Source organism: Toxotes jaculatrix, chromosome 11, assembly GCF_017976425.1.
Source record: "Toxotes jaculatrix isolate fToxJac2 chromosome 11, fToxJac2.pri, whole genome shotgun sequence".
Classification (NCBI taxonomy): domain Eukaryota; kingdom Metazoa; phylum Chordata; class Actinopteri; family Toxotidae; genus Toxotes; species Toxotes jaculatrix.
The window spans coordinates 23,998,012-24,020,437 of NC_054404.1; the positions used below are offsets into that span (position 1 = coordinate 23,998,012).

Genomic DNA, 22,426 nt, shown 5'->3' on the forward strand with positions numbered 1-22,426 from the left:
AATATAAATAAAATATATAAATAACAGCTGGAAAAACCAGTACTTGTCCAGTACTTCGGAGATAAGGGTCTACCTTGCAGCAGCGGGCACCAGCAGCTGGTCCACAGAGTCTGGGAGTCGGCCTCGATTTTCCTGCCTGCGGCCTGCAGATGGCGCTGCTCCTCTGCCCAGGAGCTGTAGATGCTGGCAGCCCGGGTGTGCAGGGTGTGCATCAGGTCTAACAGCTGCAGCGGTCACAAACACCAACACCAGTGTTAACAAGAAAAATGGATGTACGGCTTTATAGACACAGTAAAAGACTAAATATCGAGCACAAGGTCATCGCACTGTAAATTACAGGCATTCACTTGTGTAACTGATGCGCTGCAGACAAACAAACATGTATTTTTATTTTTATTCTTCTTATGGTGCCAGTTCCAAGTATATTGATAGAAAACAGCCCTGTTTAAAAAGTAGATCATGTCTTTAAATCCATGTTAGTTAACCATGAAGAATAGCTGCCCCTTAGGTTTATGAAAACAAGACCTTCACCTTTAAAGACTTTCACTTAGAGAGTTTGTTTCATGTAGTTAGTAAACACAGATACTATACTGTACAGTACAAACAGTGAAGCTTTGACTGTGTGTTTGTGTAGAGAGGGAAAAAGGATTCACAGCACTGTCATTTCAGGATAACACTGATGTGATATTCTTTTTTTTCCTATTTCCAATTGCTTTGTAAGTGTACAGATGTTTACAGATGTCAAACGCTAATGCGCAGGTGCAGTAGGACGCACAATGTGGAAGCAAACCCAGAAGCTAGAAAACGTCTTTGGCTTAAGCACCGCACGGCGAGCAGTTTTCATTCATTAGTCTGACATTCACTTCCTGTAACACGAACAAAAACCGGAGCCGGCTTCTCAGATTTGATACATTCAGATGCATTGTGAGATTTTTCTCTAGGTGAAAAGGACTGTCAAGTTTGTTTACAGTGTCCTACTGTCCCACAGGCTGGACGCCTATTGGTTTTCTGGTTTTCGATGTAGAAACCAGATCAAATTCGAACTGGCTTGTAAAGCTGGGCTGGCATCTTGCTGAGGGGTGCTGGAGGAACAGCAGCAGTGAGCGACTACGTATTTTATTTTACACCTCCAAGTTTAGGAAAAACACAAAAAAGCCATTTCAAATCCCCACCCAAGTCCACATTACAACACAAAGGACAAATTAGATACTAACAGGAAGGTTGTACTGATCAAGTATTGACATGAATCAAGAGGCTTCACATGACAGCTGGAAGGAAAGTCAGGAAAGTTCCCCAAGTAAAGTGAAAGTGAAGAGGGCTGTTGTACTTACGTCCTGACTAACCTGTAATGACACCGTGTGGTAACTGGCTGGGACACCCTCGTCTTCCTCCTCGTCGCTGTGGGAACGCGACGGACGCTGGCTGGAGGCTCGGCCGCCGCCGCCGCCGCCGCCGCCTCGCCTCGCGCCGCCTCCGCCCTCCTTTTCCCTCCCCCCCGCCTTCTTCCTCAGGCGGGACTTGGAGTCGTACTTGTGGCTCTTCTTCTTGTCGTGATTGCGGTAACCTGAGGAAGAAAATCCATTACTACTGTCCATTATCTTTCGACAAAAACGGCAATAACACAAGATGGCCTGATTCTTAGAACAACCAGAGAGCTGGGGGGGGGGGGGGAAAGCTTTCCATTTATCTTGAAACTACCTTTAACAAAAAAAAAAAAAAAAAAGAAATGAAGCCAGACCACAAAAGCTTAATAGTGTAATAGCAGGTTTTGCACTTTCTGTTAGCGTCTCAGCCCAGCGCTTTGATCAAACCGCGGCTTTTGTTCGTCAGTGTAAAGCTCTGCTGACAGCACGGATCCAACGGCCTGAGGCACTGGGGAGAACATGAATAGACCATCAGCTGTAAACATAAGTGCAGCGCTGCCAGTTCTCAGCCTCCGTCACTCTCTGACTGCAGATGGGCTGATGATCAGGAGGATAACGAGCAGGAAGAGGAAGAGGGAGGAGAACGTAGGGTAAGACACTGAGGTGGAAACACGGAGGAGGACAAAAAATAATTTGCAGTGTTTTGGATCATTCAGTCATCATTTCGAGTGTTTGGGTATAAAAACCTCCCACCTCCCATGTTTATGTAGTGTATTCAGTAGTGAACCAATCAAAATGAGGGAACGCTGCCCAGTCAGCCTCTGAAGTACTTCATGAAATTGAAGATGGAATTCCGGTGTCTCACCTCCATTGAGGCTGGCCTCCACGAACACTCGGATAGCTCTGACGCACAGCTCAAAATTGTCAGGGGTGACGTGGGCGGCGTCGCGGACGATGAAAGAGAGCGTTTCCACGCATTTAATGAGAGACTTTGTGTCGTGCTGGCCCAGGTCCTGGCCCAGCGTCAGACTGTACTGGTTGACCAGTGGGTGATTCAGCTGAGCTTTAGAGCTTACTGGAGCGGTCTTACTGGTGTCCAGGTCATCTTTCCCAACCTGGAAAAAAAAAAAAAAAACACAAATCACACATGTATAAAAACACACATTAGAGAATATAATATAATGTCAGAGTAACATGTGACTGAGCAGCTGTTCTGTACATATATGAGGATGTGTGTGTGTGTGTGTGTGTGCTGACCACAAGCCATCCACTGCTTGCTACATCCACATCCGTCGTAGAGCGAGAGATCCTGGTCTTGCTGTGCTCAGTGTAAACCTCTGAGTCCGACGTGTAGCCACGGTCTAAACTCAGTTCACTTGGATGATGAGAAGACAGCTCGCTATCCGACTGTGCTCCTGTGGGACAAACAGCAGACACATCTTCAGGACATGTTTTTTTTTTTTTTTTTTTTTTTTGCCGTGTTCTTGCTTCCATCTGTTAGTAATTTGCTCAGGGATAACAAGAATCTAACTGTAAACTCAAACAGCCCAAATAACCTCTCACCTGTGTCGTTGTCAGTAGTGGTGGAGGTGAGCTGGAAGGAAGCGGGAGGTTTCACTCCGGCTCCGATGCACTCCAGCAGGGAGAAGAGCGTGTACCAGTCGTCCGTGCAGTGGATGTTGGCCGCGTTAGTCTTCAGCAGCTCGTGAAGGCCGTAGGCGACCTCCCTGCTGACCCGCGACAAGACATGAGGTTTCATCATCAGCAGGAGACGCAGGGAGTGGAGCACCTGTGGAGCATAAGGCATTTTAGTGTACTGTAGGGTCATCAGAGTTAACAGGACAGCATGTCTCATCCCTCTGCTATCAATACAGTGTGTTGACTTGAAGTGGTCGCCATCCACTCTGCCGTACCTGAGAGCTAATGTCTTCTCGCCGTAGCAAGCGGATTGCGAGTCGAAGGAGTCCCACCACAGCCCTCTCCACCAGGAAGCAGCTCTCGTTGGCGTGGACGCAGAGGTGGCAGAGGTGGTCGCGTACTGTCTGCCACACGCAGGACACCCGGTCTCTACACACACACACACACACACACACACACACACACACACACACACACACACAGACACACAGATGATCATTGTGTTCAGAAAGACTAAAACAACACATATGACTGTCTCGTGAAGGTACAGTTTTACTGTACTGTTGAAGATTGTCCTTCCTACCGGTTCTCCAAAACGATACGCAGCAACATCTCCAGGCAGAAGGCAGCATCCTCTTCATCGTAAGTCTCTTCGTCTGGGGTGACTGATATCAGAGCCTGAGGAGGAGAATCTAGTTAATCTAGTTTGTTGCCATTTGCCAACAAGCACCTTAAGCAAATACTTCTTCCAGGCAGTTAAAACTGAGACAGTCAGCAATAATGAACTATATATAAATGGTAGTAAGAAACATAACAACCTTCAGCAGCTCCTGCAGTGACTCCCGCTGTAGGAATTTACTCTCTGTGATCAGCTTTTCTGGGTCACATTGCTAGAAAGAGCGAAACAGAAAAAAAAATCATGTCACGTTGATGCAATTTGAATACAGAGAAAACGACCTGAGTGGGTGATGGGGAAACCCCAACAGTTCAACTACTACACTCTCTAACACAGAGCAGATTATTAGCAAGCTTCAGACAGTGTCGAGGCGTCATGCTCAGTGCTCGGTACCTTTATGCAGAGAATGGCAGCCTGCTTGGCCTCCTGGTTTTCGTTGGATGGGCCTCTGAGTCCCGACTGCTCGGCCCCGCTCAGCGTCAGCCAGTTCACAAAACTCAACACGGCAGACTCACCGCTGACAGGCAACAGAGGAGGAGCGTTCAGTTTTTACCGTCAGGACGGTTCAGTTAAATACATTTCATAACCTGTGATAACCTGACAACATTTTCCCATTATCTTCTAATGCAGAGGGCAGATGAGATGTGTGCGTGTGCGTACCGATTTGAAGGCGTTTCCTCTCGTTGAAGAGAAATTTTCCCATTTGGCTCCACAAAATCCTCCACCTGAGGCAACAAGCACGGTGTCAGAGCACTGAACAGTAGGTGGCAGCAGAGTACAGAGAAAGCAGTCTCTTTCTTTGAAACAGAAGCTACAGCACAGATATTTGTATCTGCAGTGTTTTCATAACAGTCACCAATCAGTGACAGAATGGAAAAGAGTGTTTAGAGGTTAGAAATGGAGTCCTGACCTCAACCATGGCTTTGGGCAGGAGCTTGGCTCTGAACAGCTGCAGCATGGAGTCCATGATGTTCTTCCAGCCCTCCCTCAGGATGTTGCCGTGCCGATGGGCGAGGTCAAACACTGTTTTGGCTGCTGTCTGTGCCTTGCCGTTGCTGCCAAACACTGTGGGAAGGTTTTCCACAGACTGCGGGAGGAGAGGGCACACCAATAAAACAATCATGCTCGCACAGTTACTGTGTGTTTGTACGGTTTTCTATCATACAGCATAAAAAACAGAAGGGCGCTTTCTTTCATTTTGAGTGGTGATCAGTAAACTATCTTTCTGTTATCCTTTTTAAAATCTGAAATTATATATTTAAGGCTTTTTAACAGCAGATAGAACAGAATTTCTCACCTTTACCTAAAATAATACTGAGGAGAAGGTATTAAGTGATGGAAAAAAAAAAAAAAAATATATATATATATATATATATATATATATATATATAATTTTATTTTTTATTTATTTATTTTTTAATAGATTAAGTCCTCAGACCTTCATGAGGCAACCTCAGTGTCGTCTTTAGTGAGAGCTATTGATACTGGTGTGTAGGCATGTAGATGTGGATCTGTGTATTTGCATTGTGTTGTCTTTTTCCTTTTTGCTTTGTTGTTGCTGCGTTGCATGTTTCTACAGTATCATCCTTTACTCAGAGAAGGGAATAATATTTCATACTCTGTCTTGCCTTTTCAAGGCTCATCTAAATAAATTCTAGAATAAACCAAATGAAATTATAAGCATCACATCACCACATCCGAAGAGGATGTCGCCATAACCAGATTTTCCACAAATGCGAGCTCAAATTACAATCAAATCCTTCAGTTAATTAGAAAAATAACATTTTATTACTATATGTTCAAGTGTGAAAAATAACAGCAACCTAAAATTGGACCTCTGCACTCTGTATTGGTGAACCAAGTTGGACCTCACCTCACTGCTCAGAGTGGTGAACTTGCAGAGAGAGATGATCAAATTGTCAAACACGTCACTGAAGCCGTAGTGAGCCGCTATCATTGCACATTTCCTGCAAAGAAACAAACACACGTGACTATGCACATGAAAACCGGACAAACACGACACTGCATTCTGGAGGATTTCAGTTGTAAAGGTCTGGTCTGCTGCTGAACAGAGGCAGATAGATTTCATTCACTGGCAGCCCTGAACTTCAAGTCCATAACCGTGATAATGTAACAGTATTCCCAGTACAGCCATAGGGTTTTCCCATTTTAAAAAATCAGAAGCAGAGACCAAGGATAACGGAACGGTGTGCCGTCATTTTGAAATGATGCTCGTCCTAATGCACCTTTACTCAACAGTACAATGAGACAGATGAGCCACAGCCTGCCTGTGACTGACAGAAAGTTCTACAACTACTAACTACTCCAGTATTTGAGGACATTTTGTTCCAGAACTATAGAAGACGATTCGAAGAGGACACATGAGGGCTGTTTCACGGTGTGTGGCTGTATATTTAAATCCTTATTCAAAGTATTCTCCCTGTTCCACAACACTTTAGCTGCTGACGCTTTGAAATTTGTTTACCTGAAGCCAGTAATGGCTTTCTGGATGATGCTGTCGTCCAGGCTCTTGTCAAAGACGTAGGAGAGGGCAGCGATGGTGGGACCCCAGGTCATGGTGAACAGGTCATGGTCGTAGCTGCCGGGTGGCACGTGGAGGAAAACACCCTCGGTCGTAGCTCCGCGGTGTAGCAACACACTCCATACATAGTTCTCCTTCACTAAACCTGTCTGCTCATCTGGCATCACAATCTCTTCATTCCTACAGAGGGGAAAAAAAAACAAAAAAAAACTTAACACTTGTGCTTCTTAGCCGCTGTAGCTAGCAGTCAGTGACAGAGTCCGACGGTGCTGACTCAGACTGGCCTCCTGCATGTTAAAGCCACTGTAAACAATCCCAGCTTTAGTTTACAGGTGCGTCCAAACATTTTAGAACTAACATCACCTGAAAAGAAAACCTAACCTTTATTAAGACAACATTTCGTCATAGGTTTTCTTGACAAGAAAAACTTTTTTTGAAATCACAACATAAGAGATAACTTAGAGATAGATATGAGATAACTAACATTACTGTACTGCCTACACAGAGTGACGGCAGCTTACTTGATAGCATTGTAGATGTCCTCCAACATGTCCTGGTCAAAGTCTTTGTTTCCGTTGACTCCCTTCAGATTTTTCTTGAATTGCTGTTTTAAAGATAAAAGACACGGCGGTTAGTGGAATGATTAAGCCTGTGTGTGTCCTGTCATCTCAACACAGGAGCTTAGCTCAGACAGCTAAGGCCTCTGTCACTCAGGGCTTCCTTAACTGAGCATCAAATCAACAATTAATAAGGCTTCGGGTGGAAACGCACTCATTATGTGTCACTTAATACACTTCAGCTGAAGCTTTAGGAAAACAGGGATTAGAGCCAAGAGCCTCCTGTAAATAAACATAATGCCCCGGCGATGACTGACAGCCTCAAGGCTCGCTTTCATGCCCGGGACTTGGGTTTGTCCTATTGGCAGGTCTGAAAGGGAGAAACAGGATCACACACACACGCACACACACACACACACACACAGAGAGGAGAGCAGGAGGCTGCAGAGGATCATGCCTCTATTCGTTACGCTCATATCAGGGACAACACACACATGCGCGCGGCCAAATCGAGCAGCGCCGAGTGTTTTATGGACAGAATGAACATTACCCCACTGCCCTCACCTGTACCTCACTCAGCACATGTCATCGCACTGTGAGATCCTTGGGATAAAGATCTGATTTAGAGACAGTGATTCTGGGAACGCTTTTTTTGAACACCCTGCCAACACATGCCGTGGTGAATACTACAGGCATTGCAAGTTGCTAAGTAAGTGAAGTGCTCGGCGCCACTTTTATTGCCCCCACTCCAAACTATTGTGTGGACGTCTCTGCCTGTTCTGTCTGTCTGAACATAGAGGTCAGTAAGCTCTTTGCTTTTCTACTTTTTTTTTTTAACCAAACCACAACTCAGTTCAACAGCTGTATGATGAGGTATGACTCGTCTCAAGAAAGATCAACCCCACCAGTCATGTGTGTTATAAAAGAGAGCGAGACAGAGAGAAAGTGCTTGCTATTGTTTGTCAGTGCGAGTGGCTGACCCACAATCTGCCCCCGACACTCTGTTTAGTCTTCACCCCCTGTCAATCAAAGACAGAAAAAACAGTGGCCACAGATGAAGAGAGAGAGACAGAGACAGAGCAAAAACCCTCCCCCACCGCCTCCCCCCGCCGCCGCCTGTTTAGGATGAGTTCACCTCTCAGACGGACCACCACTGGCTACAGCTGCTATGCTCTGGGCTTTCTGAGCCGCCAAGCTTGCACCGGTGCAAATTCTAGCACTCACAGGGGAATGTCATGCTATCACACACACACACACAAATGGTGGCATGTCCCAGTCAGAGGAAGAAAATAGATGTAGGAACAGAGAGCAGTTTGTTGCCCCTTTTCCGAATGAAATCATCACAAACGTTTGTTTTGGCAGGATAAAGACACATAAACACATTCAGCTCTTATTGGTCGATGACAAGAAATCACACACACACACGTGTGTGATCACTCACCTCTACAGTCATGGGGATGTTCTGCTTGCGGACATTGTGGTTATGCTGGTCAGTGTTCAGCATTATGATGGCGTAGGCCAAGGCAAAGCCTGCGTCGTTGCTCATGAAGGGAGAGCCGTTCACTTTCTGCAAAACACACACACAAAGACACAATATACTGTCTCTAAGCAAACACCAAATCAGAGGACTGGTTTACTGTGTGTTACAGAAGAACAGCTAACCTTGTGGCTCCACTGACTATCGCCTTGCTGATATTCCCGTGACCCCCACAGAGTGGAAACCTCATTTACAGTGTCACTGCCTAACATGACTCATCAGCTCTTTTTCAAGGCTACTAATTGTGTGCATGTGGTCAGCCTAAGAAAAGGCCTTTCCTACGAATCCTTTCCAGGTCACATGGCTCCTCCAAAGCTATTTTGAGAAGTCAGATGCTACAAACTTTGTTCTATATTAACCTGAGTGACGAGATGCTGCTGATCCATGATAAAGAACTGTGGAGACATTTTTTTTTTTTTTTTTTTTTAGAGGCTGAGGAAAATGTGCCTTACATGCCAGTTGTCTGTGAAGGTTTCCAGGAGTCTCTGGATGACAGGAGCCTCTCCAGGTAATCTAAAGGCCTCCAAGTAGAGCCGCAGGGCCTCATCGATGCGAAGCCCCTGGAAGGCGAATGTGCTGCCAAAAAGATTCACATTATGAACACCAAACACCCTCAAAGCACCATGGGAACCAAAAACCTCCGCACCCTTTAAAGACCAGATTGTAAAGAAAACATTTCACGCTACCTCACAAAGCTGTCCAGGAGCTCCATGTTTTTGCGATCGCTGACGTACTCGCCGATCATCTTTTTGTCCAGTCGAGGGTTTTCTCTGAGCCACTGGGCCACCTGGTTGTTGTCCATGGGGTTATTGAGGAGGCCCTTCTCCTGCAGGAACTGGATTCCCTTCTTGGGCTTCTGGTTAAACTGCTCTGTGCCTGTGATCAGCAGCTGGACGCACGACAAGCAAAGCGGTCTGAAGGTGCAGCGGTAGATTTCATAATCGGCTGTGGTGATGTGTAATGTTATAAAACTAATCTAGGTCTGTCAACACCGCTCACCTTTTTCTTTGTTCTAATGTCCATCAGTTCCTGGGAATCAGGTAAGTACGAGGAGAAGCGCTGAGGCTTCTTCGGGGCTCTCCTCTCCGCTGGATAAAAAGGAAGGGAAATTTATAGCAGCTTCAACTTATCGTTTCCATCCAGGAAGAAAAGCACAACTGTGACGGAGACCAAACTCTCACCGGCATCACTGTCTCCTTGATCCTGGACACCTAGTTTCATCTTCTCTGCCATCAGATGTCCACTGGTCGGTGGACACACTGGTGCGTTCTCAGATTGTGGGAGACTCGTACCATTGGTATTGCCCTGTATGTTCACATCTGAAAACAGAAGGAAAACACGTTCTGTCAAAAAAAACTATCCAGGCTGACACTGGCATTTTTGCACTGAGCCTACTGATGTCTGACATCTCTGTTCTTATTTCAAGTCTTTAAATGTTATTCATGTTGATTTTGGTCTACACTGTGATACTCAGATGTGCAGGGGAGTGTATACCAGTTGTGGCGTCAGTGCCGCTTTTAGTTGAGCCGTCTCCCTCCACCAGCAGCGCTTCTGACTGGTCTTGTTGAGCAGCGCTGTTGAGAACTTTGGCCTGGCAGTAGGCTTCAGTGCTGTCGATCACCGTGAGCAGAGCCTCCAGAGAAAGGAGGTGGGTGGTGTAGAGCTGCCCTGACACTGGGAATGCATTCTGTAGCAAGGGTGGGGGAAAAAAAATAAAAATATCATCCACATTCATGTGACATGTAGCCATGTTTTTTTCCCCAGTCAATCCATAAGCTTAGAAGTGTTACCTTGGACAGCAGCTTGGTGAGGTCTTCGAACAGATTGGAGCAGTAAAAGTCACAGTCATAGTTGATGTACAGCTCAGTGACAAAGCTGGGGATCCTCCACAGCTGGACCAGAGCCTCCAGAGCCATTTCCTTCATCTCATAGGGCATCTTAACGTTCTCTGATGTGATGATGTCCATCAGTTTCTTTAGGTACATCTGCCAGTGCGGCGCACACACAGGACAGTGATTATCAGGCCTTAGGATCCGTTTTTACCATAATAAATCTGGAGCAACTAGCATATGAGTTACTCAAGGTCACAGTCAATTGATGACATAAACATAAAGATGATTTTTATGGGGGGAAAAAAATAAATTCTAATAACAACTGCTTACCTCGAGCTGAAACTTCAGATGTACTCTCATGCTTTCGAAAAGCAAGAAGCAAACTCGTATGGAGGAAGCGTACAGGTTCATACGGTCAACACTCAGCAGCTGCAGCACAGACGGGAGCGATGTGATGCATCAGAATACGAATCGACTTTCTCCAAATATCATTTCGGATTTAATACATGTCATTTATAGCCACTGACTGCCTGATCCAACTTGGACTTGAATGAAAGACTGATGGAAAAAAATTGTTGACACTGTGCTGCACATAATTTCAAGGACATTTTGAACACAAAACTCATGCACAGCCGCAGCCCCTGAGCTAGCATTCTTATTTCTTTACCTGGAAGAGATGTCTGCAGAGCTCATCTTTGACTAATCCTAGTAAGGACTGGTAGTTAGCAATGTGTGCCGACTCAAGCGCTACAGTCAGCAGCTGCAGCCCCATGTGCATCATGGCGTCAGTGTTGTGGCGGTCGTGGGGGTTGGTCAGTGAGATCAGGAAGCGAAAGAGCTCCCTGAGACATGGGAGGCCATAAGGGATGAGGGACGCTCCTAAAAGAGAGGTAAAGAGGAGGACTGAGATCTGACAGGTAAAGAAAATGGCCTCAGCTCAAGGATTATCAAAAGTAACTGTCTGTTTGTAAAGCAGGAGTAACAACGGTTTTTGTGTAATCGTTTCATGCTGGGGAATCGTGGCACGAAGCAGCAGCACAAGAGAAACCAGAGGCGTAACCTTCAGTATTCATACCATCTCTTTGTGTGGACTGCGTGAAACGGACTCCTCGAGGGTTGACATAGTCCATGTCATGGACAGAGGTGTTATCCGACTGCTCTGCAATGGAGTCTTTGTCCTCCAGAACCTCAGGGATGGACTCCACTGAGGCCGACGGAGCTGGCTCGACCCGCCTGCCCTCAGACTAAACACAAATGGAAAAGGAACACGGATCATAAACCATCCTGAAAGTTGACCAAATTAAGAACAATGCTTGTGGTGAAAAAAAAACAAAACAAAACAGATCTTGAGCAAAGAGATGATTTGTCTTATGAACACTGTCTATTCCAAACGGCCTCACCTGTGCATCTGGAGAGCCGTGCTCAGTCCCAGAGAGTGTGGCGGTAGCAGTGCTAGGGGTGTTTGCGGATGAGCTACACTGGTCCAAGTCAGAGAGGTCTTCCCTGGAGGTGGCTTTGGAGCAAGGGTCGAGGCCACTGTCTGTGGTTGTAGGGCTGGAGATGGATGAGGCAGCGCTGTCTGAGGCTGGTAAGCTGGAGGTGGACAAGCCTTGCTCAATGAACGGGACACCACCTAAACGAAAGAGACGCGGTCACGCCATGGTGTAAAAATGACGTGTTTCACCATTTGCTCACATGCACAGTGGGCAGTATGTTTCTCTCAAGGATGACAATGATAATCTTCTGATTTCATTAAAGGTCCACCACAGATTCCTTACGCATTTGTTTGCTTAAAAAATAGTCCTGATGTATTATTACACCAGAGTGTCTCTAACCTGAAAGGTTGTTGCTGAGGGAGCCGGACTGGGTCGGGTCTATCTGACCTGAGGGACTTCGGACCATGTGGCGAGGAGGCCTCGGCGAGCGTTTCTGCTTCTTCCATTTGGATGACTCGCTCATTCCACCGGCGCGCATCTTCAGCTAGAGGAAACAGAGCGGATCACTGAGTAAGAGGGGAGCGTACCAGATCGACGCAGCAGTCTCCTTATCTGCGCTTCAGGCTACGTTAGCCACTGCTGGCACTGCACGAGACTCTGATTGATGCTGGCATTCAAGTGGCACTATGGGTAATGTGGGAAGTTTTGACAAGGAAGAAGAATGCATGGAATAATGATTTGGATCCGGCTGCATTATTTCCCTCCCACAGCATTAACAAAGCTACGTACAGAGCTGTCTCATACTTACACTGCTAACCTTGCACAGCGTGCTACACTACGGTTAATTATGATCATGCAAATAAAGCTGAAGCAGACATACCCCTGGACTAATCATCTTGTATAATATAACTGGGGTGCAAAGGGTAGATGCACATAAAAAAGATATGAAGATACCAAGATAACCAGTGTTCTCTGAGACATGAGTTATATCATTTTACGGAGTGAGGTTCAAAAGAGAACATCCTATTTCATTAAAAGGGAAAAATAAACACAGCTTCAGCAGTGGATTAACAGAATTTCAGAAGACAATGCACAGGAAAAAAAAAAAAAAAAAAAACAGCATAGCATAAACAGGACATGCACACAACTGTTGTACACCAAGAAGAGCCACGGCCACTTATTCTGTTTTAATGTGGGGTGCTGTTATTATCGGTGTGTTTGTGTTTATTGATGCGAACCATTTACGGTTTCAGACACTCTTTTAAATCTGTTTCATGATGGGATCTAACCTTTTTTTAAAACACAGACATAAATCTACTGAGACATGCTCTATCCTGCAGGAGATGAGAAAGCATGTGGGTGGCATGGTATACAGAGGCTGAGACATATGCATGAGGGTGTAAACTAAAAAAGATGACTCAACAAAATTCCATAACAATACAAATATAATACGAGCATTCACAAACACAAGACACGTCATAGTGAACTATGTTTCGCGTGATAAAGACTCGTCCAGAATCATCAACGCAGGTTGCTTTGTTCTTTGATAACAGATGATCATTTCTTAAATACAGCACATGTCAAGTTGCTTCTTCTTGCCAAGTTTACAGACTGAAGAAGTGGGAGGTTAGTGAGGTCTATAAAAAAAGGACAGGGGAAAGGTAATAGGGAGAGATTCTCCAGCCTTAATACTTGAAGTTATCTTCCTTACCTGCACTCGTTTGTTTTTCCACAAGATATTGTAAGCCTCAGAAGAGAAGGGGAGCGGACAGGTGCCCGTGATTAGTGATGAGTAACATGTCAAGCAGTGCGACCAACACATAACACACTCGGGCATCAATGTCTATGATAATGGCAGGGGTGAGGGGACCCTAACATGGGTTCACAGGGTTTTGAGACATAAGATACACAGCCACTATATAGTCTAACCCCACTAGAAGAATGAGGACCCAGCTAATGAGCAGGCGGTGGGAGTGGATGAGCAGGCAGATCATGCAAAAAAGCAGCAACCGCTGGAACAACCGCTTCCAGCTCAATATTCAGGTCTCACATAAACACCAGCAACGTGACAGCCATTCAAACAAAACAGCAAGACAGGGAAAATCTGGTGATAGGGTATATTTATACTGTATGTAGCTTATTTTCATTAGTATGAGCTGCAGCAGAAACGATAGTGGAAAAGCTGAAAGAAATCAGCTACACTAAAAGCCAATTTCGGCCTGGCCTTGCCTGGGACAGACTCATACACCACATGGGGGAGGGGGGGCGTGGTCCTGTAATATTCCCACTGAAAAGCTCTGGCGAAACCATTTTGTAAATGGTTTGTGTTTTGAAAATCATCAGATAAAAACATAAAACTCTGTGTGACTTGTCCAAGGCTGCTATTATCGAGTATGGATCGAGCTCCAGAGGTGAAGAGGATGCCACATTTGAAAGCTTACACTGTAACTTGACACACTGGTCATGTTGTCACTACACCAACACATGGACAAGCAGTCTACTTCCTGTGCGACGTGTTACCATGGCCTGTTGAATCTTTGACAACTGCCCCACGCTACACTGCTCAGCATGTTTAATCACGTCCTGTTTGAAATCCACATCTCCAAAGTATGTGACCATATGTGTGAACAAGGCACGATCATGCACAATTCATGCACTCATACCAGTATACTGGTACCAGTATAGTGGTATGAGTGCATGTGTGAGACCTGGGAAATTTTGGCCGGTTCTAACGTAACAATGGTGGTGAGATTTCGAGCAACCCAAGCCCATCGAACATGCAATTAAGAGGAGGGATAACAACAACAATAATAATAAAAACAATAATGTCTACAAAAGCAGTAGGCTTCCCCCCTTATGTGAATGTTTGTCCCGCCCTGATGTGTTCTACTTGTTCCTAATTACTCATTTAACTTCCTGCATGTGCTATGTGTTGCGAGAGATCAAGCAACAAACATGGATTATGTTGTTTTATAACCAAGTGTTGAAAAGATCATGAAGTATTTGGACAGTCACTGTGTAATGATGGAAATATTAGAAAAACTGTTTAATAGCTTACAGAATTAGTTCACTGATGATTTTAATAACTTGAAAAGACATGAAAACTACTTTCAATACCCTGACACACAACAAGCCAGTGCACTGTAATGCACTCACACAAAGAGGTTCTAGTAACGCTGCCTGTGTTTAGTGAACTATGACAGTGGGCCAATCATTTGGGCCATTTAAGTACTCATTTACTTAGGTGAGTCTGCACACAATTAAGATCCAGAGTATCCACCATATAGGTTGGGATCCATGGAAAGGAAAACAGGCAGACACAGAGAGATGAGCCAGTCAAACCAAAGGCTAAATGTTCCAAAAAGCAAAAGTGGACTGAGAGGGCAGAAATCAGACTAAATAAGAAAGAAGAGCCATAAACTGCTGTATTAAGGTTTCTCCATACTCTGAGTCCTTAATTACACTACTACTGTTTCACAAGTCAAGATCACTTTACCTAAAATGAGGTCAAGTACAACTGATTACAATATGCAGGGATGATGTGGCTGATCTTGGTAATTAGGACATGTTCACATCTCTCAGTCAGTGAAGTGATGCTTCTACGTTCTTAACTGTATTTCACAGCCACAGACAGAATGTTCAGACAGAAACCTATAAAACTGCACAATGATAATGAGAAAAAGGGAGAAAAACACCACAATAACAGTAAGCCAACACATTCAATATCTCAGTCCTGTTACCTTCTTCATGTTGGCACCCACGTAGCTCTTGGCCTCTTCTTTGAATTGGGGTAGTCTGCAAGACAAAAAAAAAACATCAAATTTAGTGAAGAACTGAAGTGACAGACACTCAGGTTTTTATTCTTCCATTGTTAAAAGCGGTGTGGTACTGCAGCATATACCATAAAAGTTATGGAAGTGAAATTTGCATGGGGATGTATAGAAAGGTGCACACAAAAGATTGTGACAAAGGTTTGCCTCACTGCAACCTAGAATCAATTTGTAAGTCTGTAAGTCACTTTATTTTATTTTTTAAAATATGCTAAATCAGTTAACATCTATATCTCCACAATTCTTCACTCAGTTGCTACCAAAGTGTTTCAAACAGCGTTCAGATCAAATAGCGGGCCCACACCAATCGGTCACCAGGTGGCGCTTCTGTTGCACAGTCATGAAATATGCGAATAGCTTCTCCCAGGCTATTCCTACTTTTTTTTAAACTCATCTTAGGCTGAAGTCCAATCTGCATGTAGCTTCAAAGGACCCTCGGGACCCTCATGGTGTCAGTCGGAACAGGTGCACTAAACTCTTAAGTCCAGAGTTTCACACCAGGCTAGCTTAACAACACTTTCTTAGATCGCGCACTGGAATACTAATTGGAAATATTCCAACTTTGAAGGAACGTTTTCTAATCTCTGTGCTGCTCTCAACTGAACCTTGCATTGCACCCATGGGCCTGCAGGTCCACCTTGCATCGCCTCGACTGATTTGTTCTTGATTTTGATACTTAAATGATCTCATCTGGTTACGTTTTTTATTTAGTTTAGCTTTTGTAGAAGCAACACAAATCTGATATAAGCAATTCAAAACCACTAATAGGTTACATTCTATTTAATTAAGATACTTATACTATCTTATACTGTAATGAAACTCAATATCTTTTTTATACTGCACATAATCTACGTATGTAAATTTGACAGATCAAGTTACATGGTTTTTCCCACACTTTGACCACTAGAGGGCACTCTGACACCACAATGTCATGACTCCTGCTACAGGCTACAGGCCGCTCAGACTCATGGCAGGAGTGATAATGATTGAGTTCTACAGAGAAAAATGACAAGACGTCTCATAAGGACTGTTTTAGGAGTTTTTTTCTACTGCATGTTTAAAAAGAGGTTATGTTTCGGAGTGAGAAATTTCAAAAAGATGTATTGCTATGGTAAAGTTAGAAACATTATCAAAATCAATGCTTATAGTCAATTACAAAGTCTGTAACTCAAACTTTTCTGTTAGGTGACTCAAAAAACTCCTAACATATTTGTTCTATCAAAACTGAGTCACACATTGTTTAGAGTCTGGAGGTAAAACCTTGTCAAATAAATATGTTTCAAATTCAGAACGCAATGACAAGGACTGTTTTAGTGAAACGCGTCCTGTGCACACCACATATCTTAATTTGCCAAATTTGTGATCAAACTTCATGAAAATCTCAGAAAACACATCACAAGCGTGTGGTGATTCTTTTAATTATCCACCTGTAAGACCTGCAAAATTTAGGCGAATGTTTCAGATTTTTTTCATTTTTAAATGTCTATTGTGAGTCGCCCCACACTATTAAAGTATTCTAATAAATTTCCCCGAGCGACCCTCTGATGTATTTTCTTAACCGAAAAAAAAGCTGAGACAATTAGTACAAAAGGAACGAAGAACATGTCCTAAGCTGCCTAAGAGGCAATATCACAGTCATAATCTCAACATTTTCAACCTGAGCCACAAATAAACATTTCCAGCATTTGATGAGCAGTGCTGGCTGCTGTTCTCGGGGCACTGCACAAAGAGAGAGAGAGAGTGAGTGTGTGTGTGCGTGTGTGTGTGTGCCACTGGGTTTCTGTGGACTCTGAAGCTTTGCTGGAAAATGAGATGTCAACCCCCCCCTCCCCGATTCACACACACACATCTACACAAACAAAAAAAAAAAGGAGCCAGCAGCCCCCTTCTGACATCAGCTCGGCGTTAATAGAGTGTTGTCTTGCGAGCACGATTATTGGATGATCTGTGGGTCCAACAGATTAACATGCCTAATACTTTCAGCAGGCAATCTAAGGCTCCTTCTGAGGAGCTGAAGAGAGCTGCTGCTCATTATTGTCTGATGGGGTGTAGGTGTGGGGGGGGCGGCAACCCAGTCCCATTCATAGGGTATATGGACAAGTGGTGGGTGGGGAGGGGGGGTGGAACGTGGGCACAATGAGATGTGGGGCGTGTGTGTGTGTGTGTGTATGTGTGTGAGCAGTATCAGGAGGGTGTAGTAAAAAGCCCACACTACATTTGTATTTCCTGCTCATGTGCAGAGATGCCTCTGTTTATGACTTTGGCTGCTGCGCTTTTTCTATTTCTATGCTCAGACAGTAAAATCTTGTGAGAGGACAGGATAACAAGGTGCCATACAAGAGTCCTGCCAATAAATAAAAACAGGCCAAGAATGCCTGGAGGGAGCGCGAGTGAATGGCGACAAGCTTGGCAAAAAGCAACCCTGGACTTGACTGGAGGGAAGATAACCCATCACTTTGCAACAAATCCTGCGTCAAACAGCCTTGGTAGTGACATACACGTCTTCAGACGGGGAGGCGGATCACACCAAAACTTTATTTTGAGCTCTGTTTGCTCTCTCGGTGTGCTCCTTCACATTCATATGAGCGCACAAGCCTTTTTTTTTAATTTTTTTTTTTTTGTAGCTTATTTTCCTGATTGCTTCTGTCTGGCATCTCTGGCAATGCTGGTTCTGAATGTGTGTGTTTGTGTGCATGTGTGTGCACGTAGACATGCTTCTTAGTATTTATGGGGCTGGGAGCTTTGCTGTTGAAGCAGAGACCAGCTTCATCTATATGCAGATCATACGGTGTGTAGCTCTCTTGGCTCATCCCTTTGTCTGTGACTGAATGTGACTGGCACTCTGATGCACCTGGATGGGGTTTATGGGGATGGTGTGTGCGTGGGTGTGTGTGTGTGTGAGAGCTGGTATTTCTATCGTTATGAGGACCATATAGGGTGACGACATTTTGGCTGGTCCTCACTTTCTGACACAGCTTCAAACAAAGAGCTGTATGAGGGTTAAGACCTGGTTTAAGATTTGGGTAAAGGTTGGGGTGAGATATATAGTTGTGACAGTTAATGGGCTAGGGAAGGCATTATATCAATGAGTGTCCTAACAAAGATAGAAGTACAAGTTTGTGTGTGTGTGTGTGTGTGTGTGTGTGTGTGTGTGTGTGTGTGTGTGTGTTGGAGGGCTCTCATACTAAATGCCAAAGGAGAAATCATGTTATGACATTAGTGAATGTGTGGCCCATTGACCCTATGCACAGTGCAAAATGAAATTCATGAGCTTCAAGGGGAATAATGAGGCCTGAGAGACAAATATATGCAGGAAACCACCAATCTGTGATCCAGAGGTGATGGGAGAGAACAGCGGCAGTCTGGCCTGCTCTTCTTCTGTGATGAGGTACGAAATTGCTCCTCACTTTTCTGTCCTTCTTCTTCTTATTATTGTGAGCGAAGGGAAAAAAAAACATATTCCGGAAGCAGCATATATGTTTCAGTTTGAGTCCTACGAGAAGTGTTTTTGGTTCATTTAAATTTGGCAATTCACCTAAATAATCAGTCCCTGACAAGTGTTATATTTCAACACAACAGAATAAACAACTTCCCGGACTATGTCCTAACCACTTCAGGAGTCTAAACATTAAGATATAACTGAACAAAATGTGCCTGCATTGAATCTACACCCTTCTTCATCCACCTCTGTCCCATTTATTTACCTGGAGAACAGTAGCTGCACCATGTCAACCAGTGTATGTTCAGCTGATTTCCTGAGGAGTTCTACAAACACAGAGGAGAAAAAAAAACCCATTAGAACCAAACAGAAATAAATCAAGAAGAAAGATACAGTGGAGAGAAGAGTGAGAGACAGGACAGACAAAAAAAATGTGAGTTAAGCACAGGAATTGCTTAAAATATTTCACAGTATGAGTTGATGTGATTCTAAGGGAAGTAAGTAAAACCATTTCCCATCAGCTTGTGAGTCTTCCTGGAAATATGGTGTTAGAAACAGTGTTTGAGGAATGTTGGATGTGACTCACCACTTAGCCGCATCTCGAAGCAGATCCTGAAGCAGGACTGCATGATCTCACACACAGACTCGTTGGTCAGATGGGCTCCGACTGGCGTGAGCAGCAGAGTCCTCAGGACCTGAAACAGCACGATACAGCTGGACTAAAATCCACAGTCTCATCCGTCAAGTTCATCGCGCTTTTCCCCCCCAAAGAGAACAAATGTGAAAATAATTCTATACTGGAATTAGTGAGAGGAAACATACTACTACTTTGCTACACGCATGTTTTGTATTCAGCACAGAAAAATATAGTTAAGACGCAAAGAACTCCACGCCTAATACAGACCACTGTACTGTACCTGTAGGATTTTCATGAGGACAACTTCATCGCTGGCAGGGTCCGTTCCCACAAATCTAGCATGAGTGACTGCGTCTGCCATGTTCTCAATGGCCTCTGCTGCGGCTTCATGGTTAGCATCTGCAAACGAGCAAGAAACACAACAGGTTTTCTCAAAAGGCTGATTTAGAAAATCCAAACTCATGTTAATGTTTACCCTGCAGCTGAGTCAGTGTCAAAATAAATTATTTGCATTAAGTGTATGTACACAGGTAAATGTTATTTAAATAGAATCAATTATCTTCACAATTTTAAACAAGCATGTGCCGTTCACCTCCCTCTACTTGTAGAATTCACAGGAATGCATTTATACTGGAAATACTGCATCCTATGGTCCATTTTTTCATGGGACCTTTCCATGAATGAGTCCCAGTAAATTCTATAGGAATATTATATTACAAGCTGTACTGACATCAGAGTTAAGAGAACATCTGTACCAGCCTGTTAATATCTGCAGCTGCCATGCCTACTACATCTGCTCAGAGAAGACCGAGTTCACAGCAGGGTGGTGGGACTCCCAGTCTAACGGGGACACCTTCGCACTACTTATTTCCACCATCCAGTGTAGCGGAGTAGCAGAGCATGTGCTGGAAACACACTCCAAGTGTTTGAATTGGATTTCTGAGAGGAAATTAAAACGAAAACTGTGTCCGACAACTAATTCATTACGATTTCAGTGGCAAAGTCACTGAGTGAGATAATATCGAACAAGTGTGGATAATTGTTATTAAAGTCAGCGACCAAGAACACAGCTCCAGCAGCTCAATGTGTCAACAAAACTAGACAAATCTAGTATGGTCCATCCACATTGTCTTTCAAACCCTGGGATCTAATGACCAAATGTGGTCTTTTGTTGGAGGCAGGCTGGGGACAAATTGGCTGTCAGAGCAACAGGAGCCAGTGTTTTTGAAACTCGAGCGGGCCCGGCCAGCTATCTGCCTGGAGCCAGCCTGTTTTCCTTTCCCACTGCCCTCAGGAGCAGTAATCCATTAACTAATAAGCAGAGGGAGGGGGGGGGGGAGGGAGCGGAAGGATGGGGAGGGAGAGATGGAGAAAAAAATAGGTGCTGATGAAGATTTTTCCAAATAAAACAACAGCGCAACCTGTCAACATGAAGACGCTGGCATGAGGAAAACATGGGAAAGGGACACTGATGCTTTCTGTTGGAGCCTGTGGTTCCAAGAAGCCTTTGGATAACTGAAGATACTACTTAGGGAAATACCCACTTAGCAAGTAGTTTGGACTGGAGCACACAGTATACCAGTAAGAAGTTGGTTACTTGTTGAAAACTGGTCTAAGTGTGGTTAAGGCCGTCGAGACGGAGCAATGCTAAAATCCCTCCAGAGGCGAGGGCGACAACAAGCGTGGACGTTGTGCTGAAAACACCCAATGCCCAGACGCAGAAACTGGAGCCACAGAGGGATCCAGCAGAATGTCATAAGTGATATAAAACACTAATCCTTCTCTTGGCACACAGTCTATACAACCAGTGTCCAAAGGAGGGGTTTTGAAGGGGGTGGGAGTTTGGAGGTTTGGGGGGGGGGGGGGTGTTGGAGGTGGGGAGGAGGGGTTGGGGGCTCGTTAAAATAACACTGAGGAAAGGAGAGGCTCAACATGTGTGTGTGTGTGTGTGTGTGTACGTGCCTGAGGGTATTTGGGCAAAGTCAATAGGGGGTTGAACCAGCTGCCACATAAAGAAGTTTAAGTATATCAAACTCTGGTCAAAAAAAAAAAAAAAAAAATCAAAGCCATAGCGTGATTGAGAGCGAACACACAGGGCAGAGTGGCTGGTTTTAAGCAAGCAGCACACACAAAAAGCTCTCGAGCCGCACACTGCTTAAGGGCCAATACATCTTTAGAAATCAAACAAAAGGCGCTGCCGCATTTTCCATGGTCAGAGAAGAAAATGAGTTTGTTCACCTGTTCATCTTCTGAATAGCACAATATCACCTTTCAACCGGGCTGCTCTGCTCCCAGCTTCAGCTACACCGCTACTGTGCACTACGCTAAATACATGGAAAAGCACATACTTAAAGATCTGGGTTTTCTTGATTGTAAGTGGTGGTGTTTTTTTTTTTTTTTTTTTTGCACTACCGTTTCCCAAGATCGTATGCCATGATGAGACATGAAGACATGACTGTGGCATGAGCAACTCACTGTCTCAGGAGCTTTATCAATGTAGAACTTGGATTATGATCTTCCTCCTGTTTATTTAAATGTATTTTTATTAAAGGGGTGGTGTTTATTTTCATAGCTTTATCTCTTATTTAATTTGGACTATTTTTTCAATTCATTCTTTCATTTTATTCCCATTTGTATCCACGGCTGTCATCATCCGTGCTGTGGTGAGGGCTTCACACCAAAATGCTTAAGCAGTTTTGTCAGTCCATTATTCTACCCATCCATTAGCTGTACCACTTATCCTTAAGGGTCGCGGGGGGGGGGGGAGCTGGAGCCAATCCCGGCTGACGCTGTGTGAGAGGCGGGGTCGCCGGTCTATCACATTGGCTGACATAAAGAGACAGACGACCGTTCATGCTCACATTCACATCTGCGCTAATTAACTTAACCTGCATGTCTTTGGACTGTGGGAGGAAGGAAGCCAGTCACACAGGCACAG

At 44.4% G+C, this 22,426-nt stretch overlaps 1 protein-coding gene across 5 annotated transcripts in view; it reads right to left on the reverse strand.

The window, feature by feature from the left end:
• Nucleotides 1-22,426, reverse strand: part of gbf1 (golgi brefeldin A resistant guanine nucleotide exchange factor 1) — a 63,036-nt gene that overhangs the window by 4,433 nt on the left and 36,177 nt on the right. For 4 of the 5 annotated variants that reach the window (XM_041049474.1, XM_041049473.1, XM_041049471.1 and 1 more), the window contains exons 5-34: nt 19,769-19,887; nt 19,438-19,546; nt 19,117-19,177; nt 15,323-15,377; nt 11,982-12,126; nt 11,547-11,779; nt 11,222-11,390; nt 10,814-11,025; nt 10,477-10,575; nt 10,105-10,299; nt 9,809-10,001; nt 9,496-9,633; nt 9,314-9,402; nt 9,001-9,203; nt 8,767-8,890; nt 8,219-8,344; nt 6,742-6,824; nt 6,164-6,400; nt 5,552-5,645; nt 4,589-4,765; nt 4,339-4,403; nt 4,072-4,195; nt 3,821-3,892; nt 3,586-3,680; nt 3,278-3,431; nt 2,928-3,153; nt 2,622-2,779; nt 2,230-2,479; nt 1,332-1,564; nt 74-224 (exon numbers count right to left, since the gene is read on the reverse strand). In XM_041049474.1, the coding sequence (XP_040905408.1) occupies nt 74-224; nt 1,332-1,564; nt 2,230-2,479; nt 2,622-2,779; nt 2,928-3,153; nt 3,278-3,431; nt 3,586-3,680; nt 3,821-3,892; nt 4,072-4,195; nt 4,339-4,403; nt 4,589-4,765; nt 5,552-5,645; nt 6,164-6,400; nt 6,742-6,824; nt 8,219-8,344; nt 8,767-8,890; nt 9,001-9,203; nt 9,314-9,402; nt 9,496-9,633; nt 9,809-10,001; nt 10,105-10,299; nt 10,477-10,575; nt 10,814-11,025; nt 11,222-11,390; nt 11,547-11,779; nt 11,982-12,126; nt 15,323-15,377; nt 19,117-19,177; nt 19,438-19,546; nt 19,769-19,887 (4,389 nt within the window). The remainder of the gene's footprint in view (nt 1-73; nt 225-1,331; nt 1,565-2,229; nt 2,480-2,621; nt 2,780-2,927; nt 3,154-3,277; nt 3,432-3,585; nt 3,681-3,820; nt 3,893-4,071; nt 4,196-4,338; nt 4,404-4,588; nt 4,766-5,551; nt 5,646-6,163; nt 6,401-6,741; nt 6,825-8,218; nt 8,345-8,766; nt 8,891-9,000; nt 9,204-9,313; nt 9,403-9,495; nt 9,634-9,808; nt 10,002-10,104; nt 10,300-10,476; nt 10,576-10,813; nt 11,026-11,221; nt 11,391-11,546; nt 11,780-11,981; nt 12,127-15,322; nt 15,378-19,116; nt 19,178-19,437; nt 19,547-19,768; nt 19,888-22,426) is intronic. The other variant, XM_041049475.1, reaches the window with a different exon arrangement.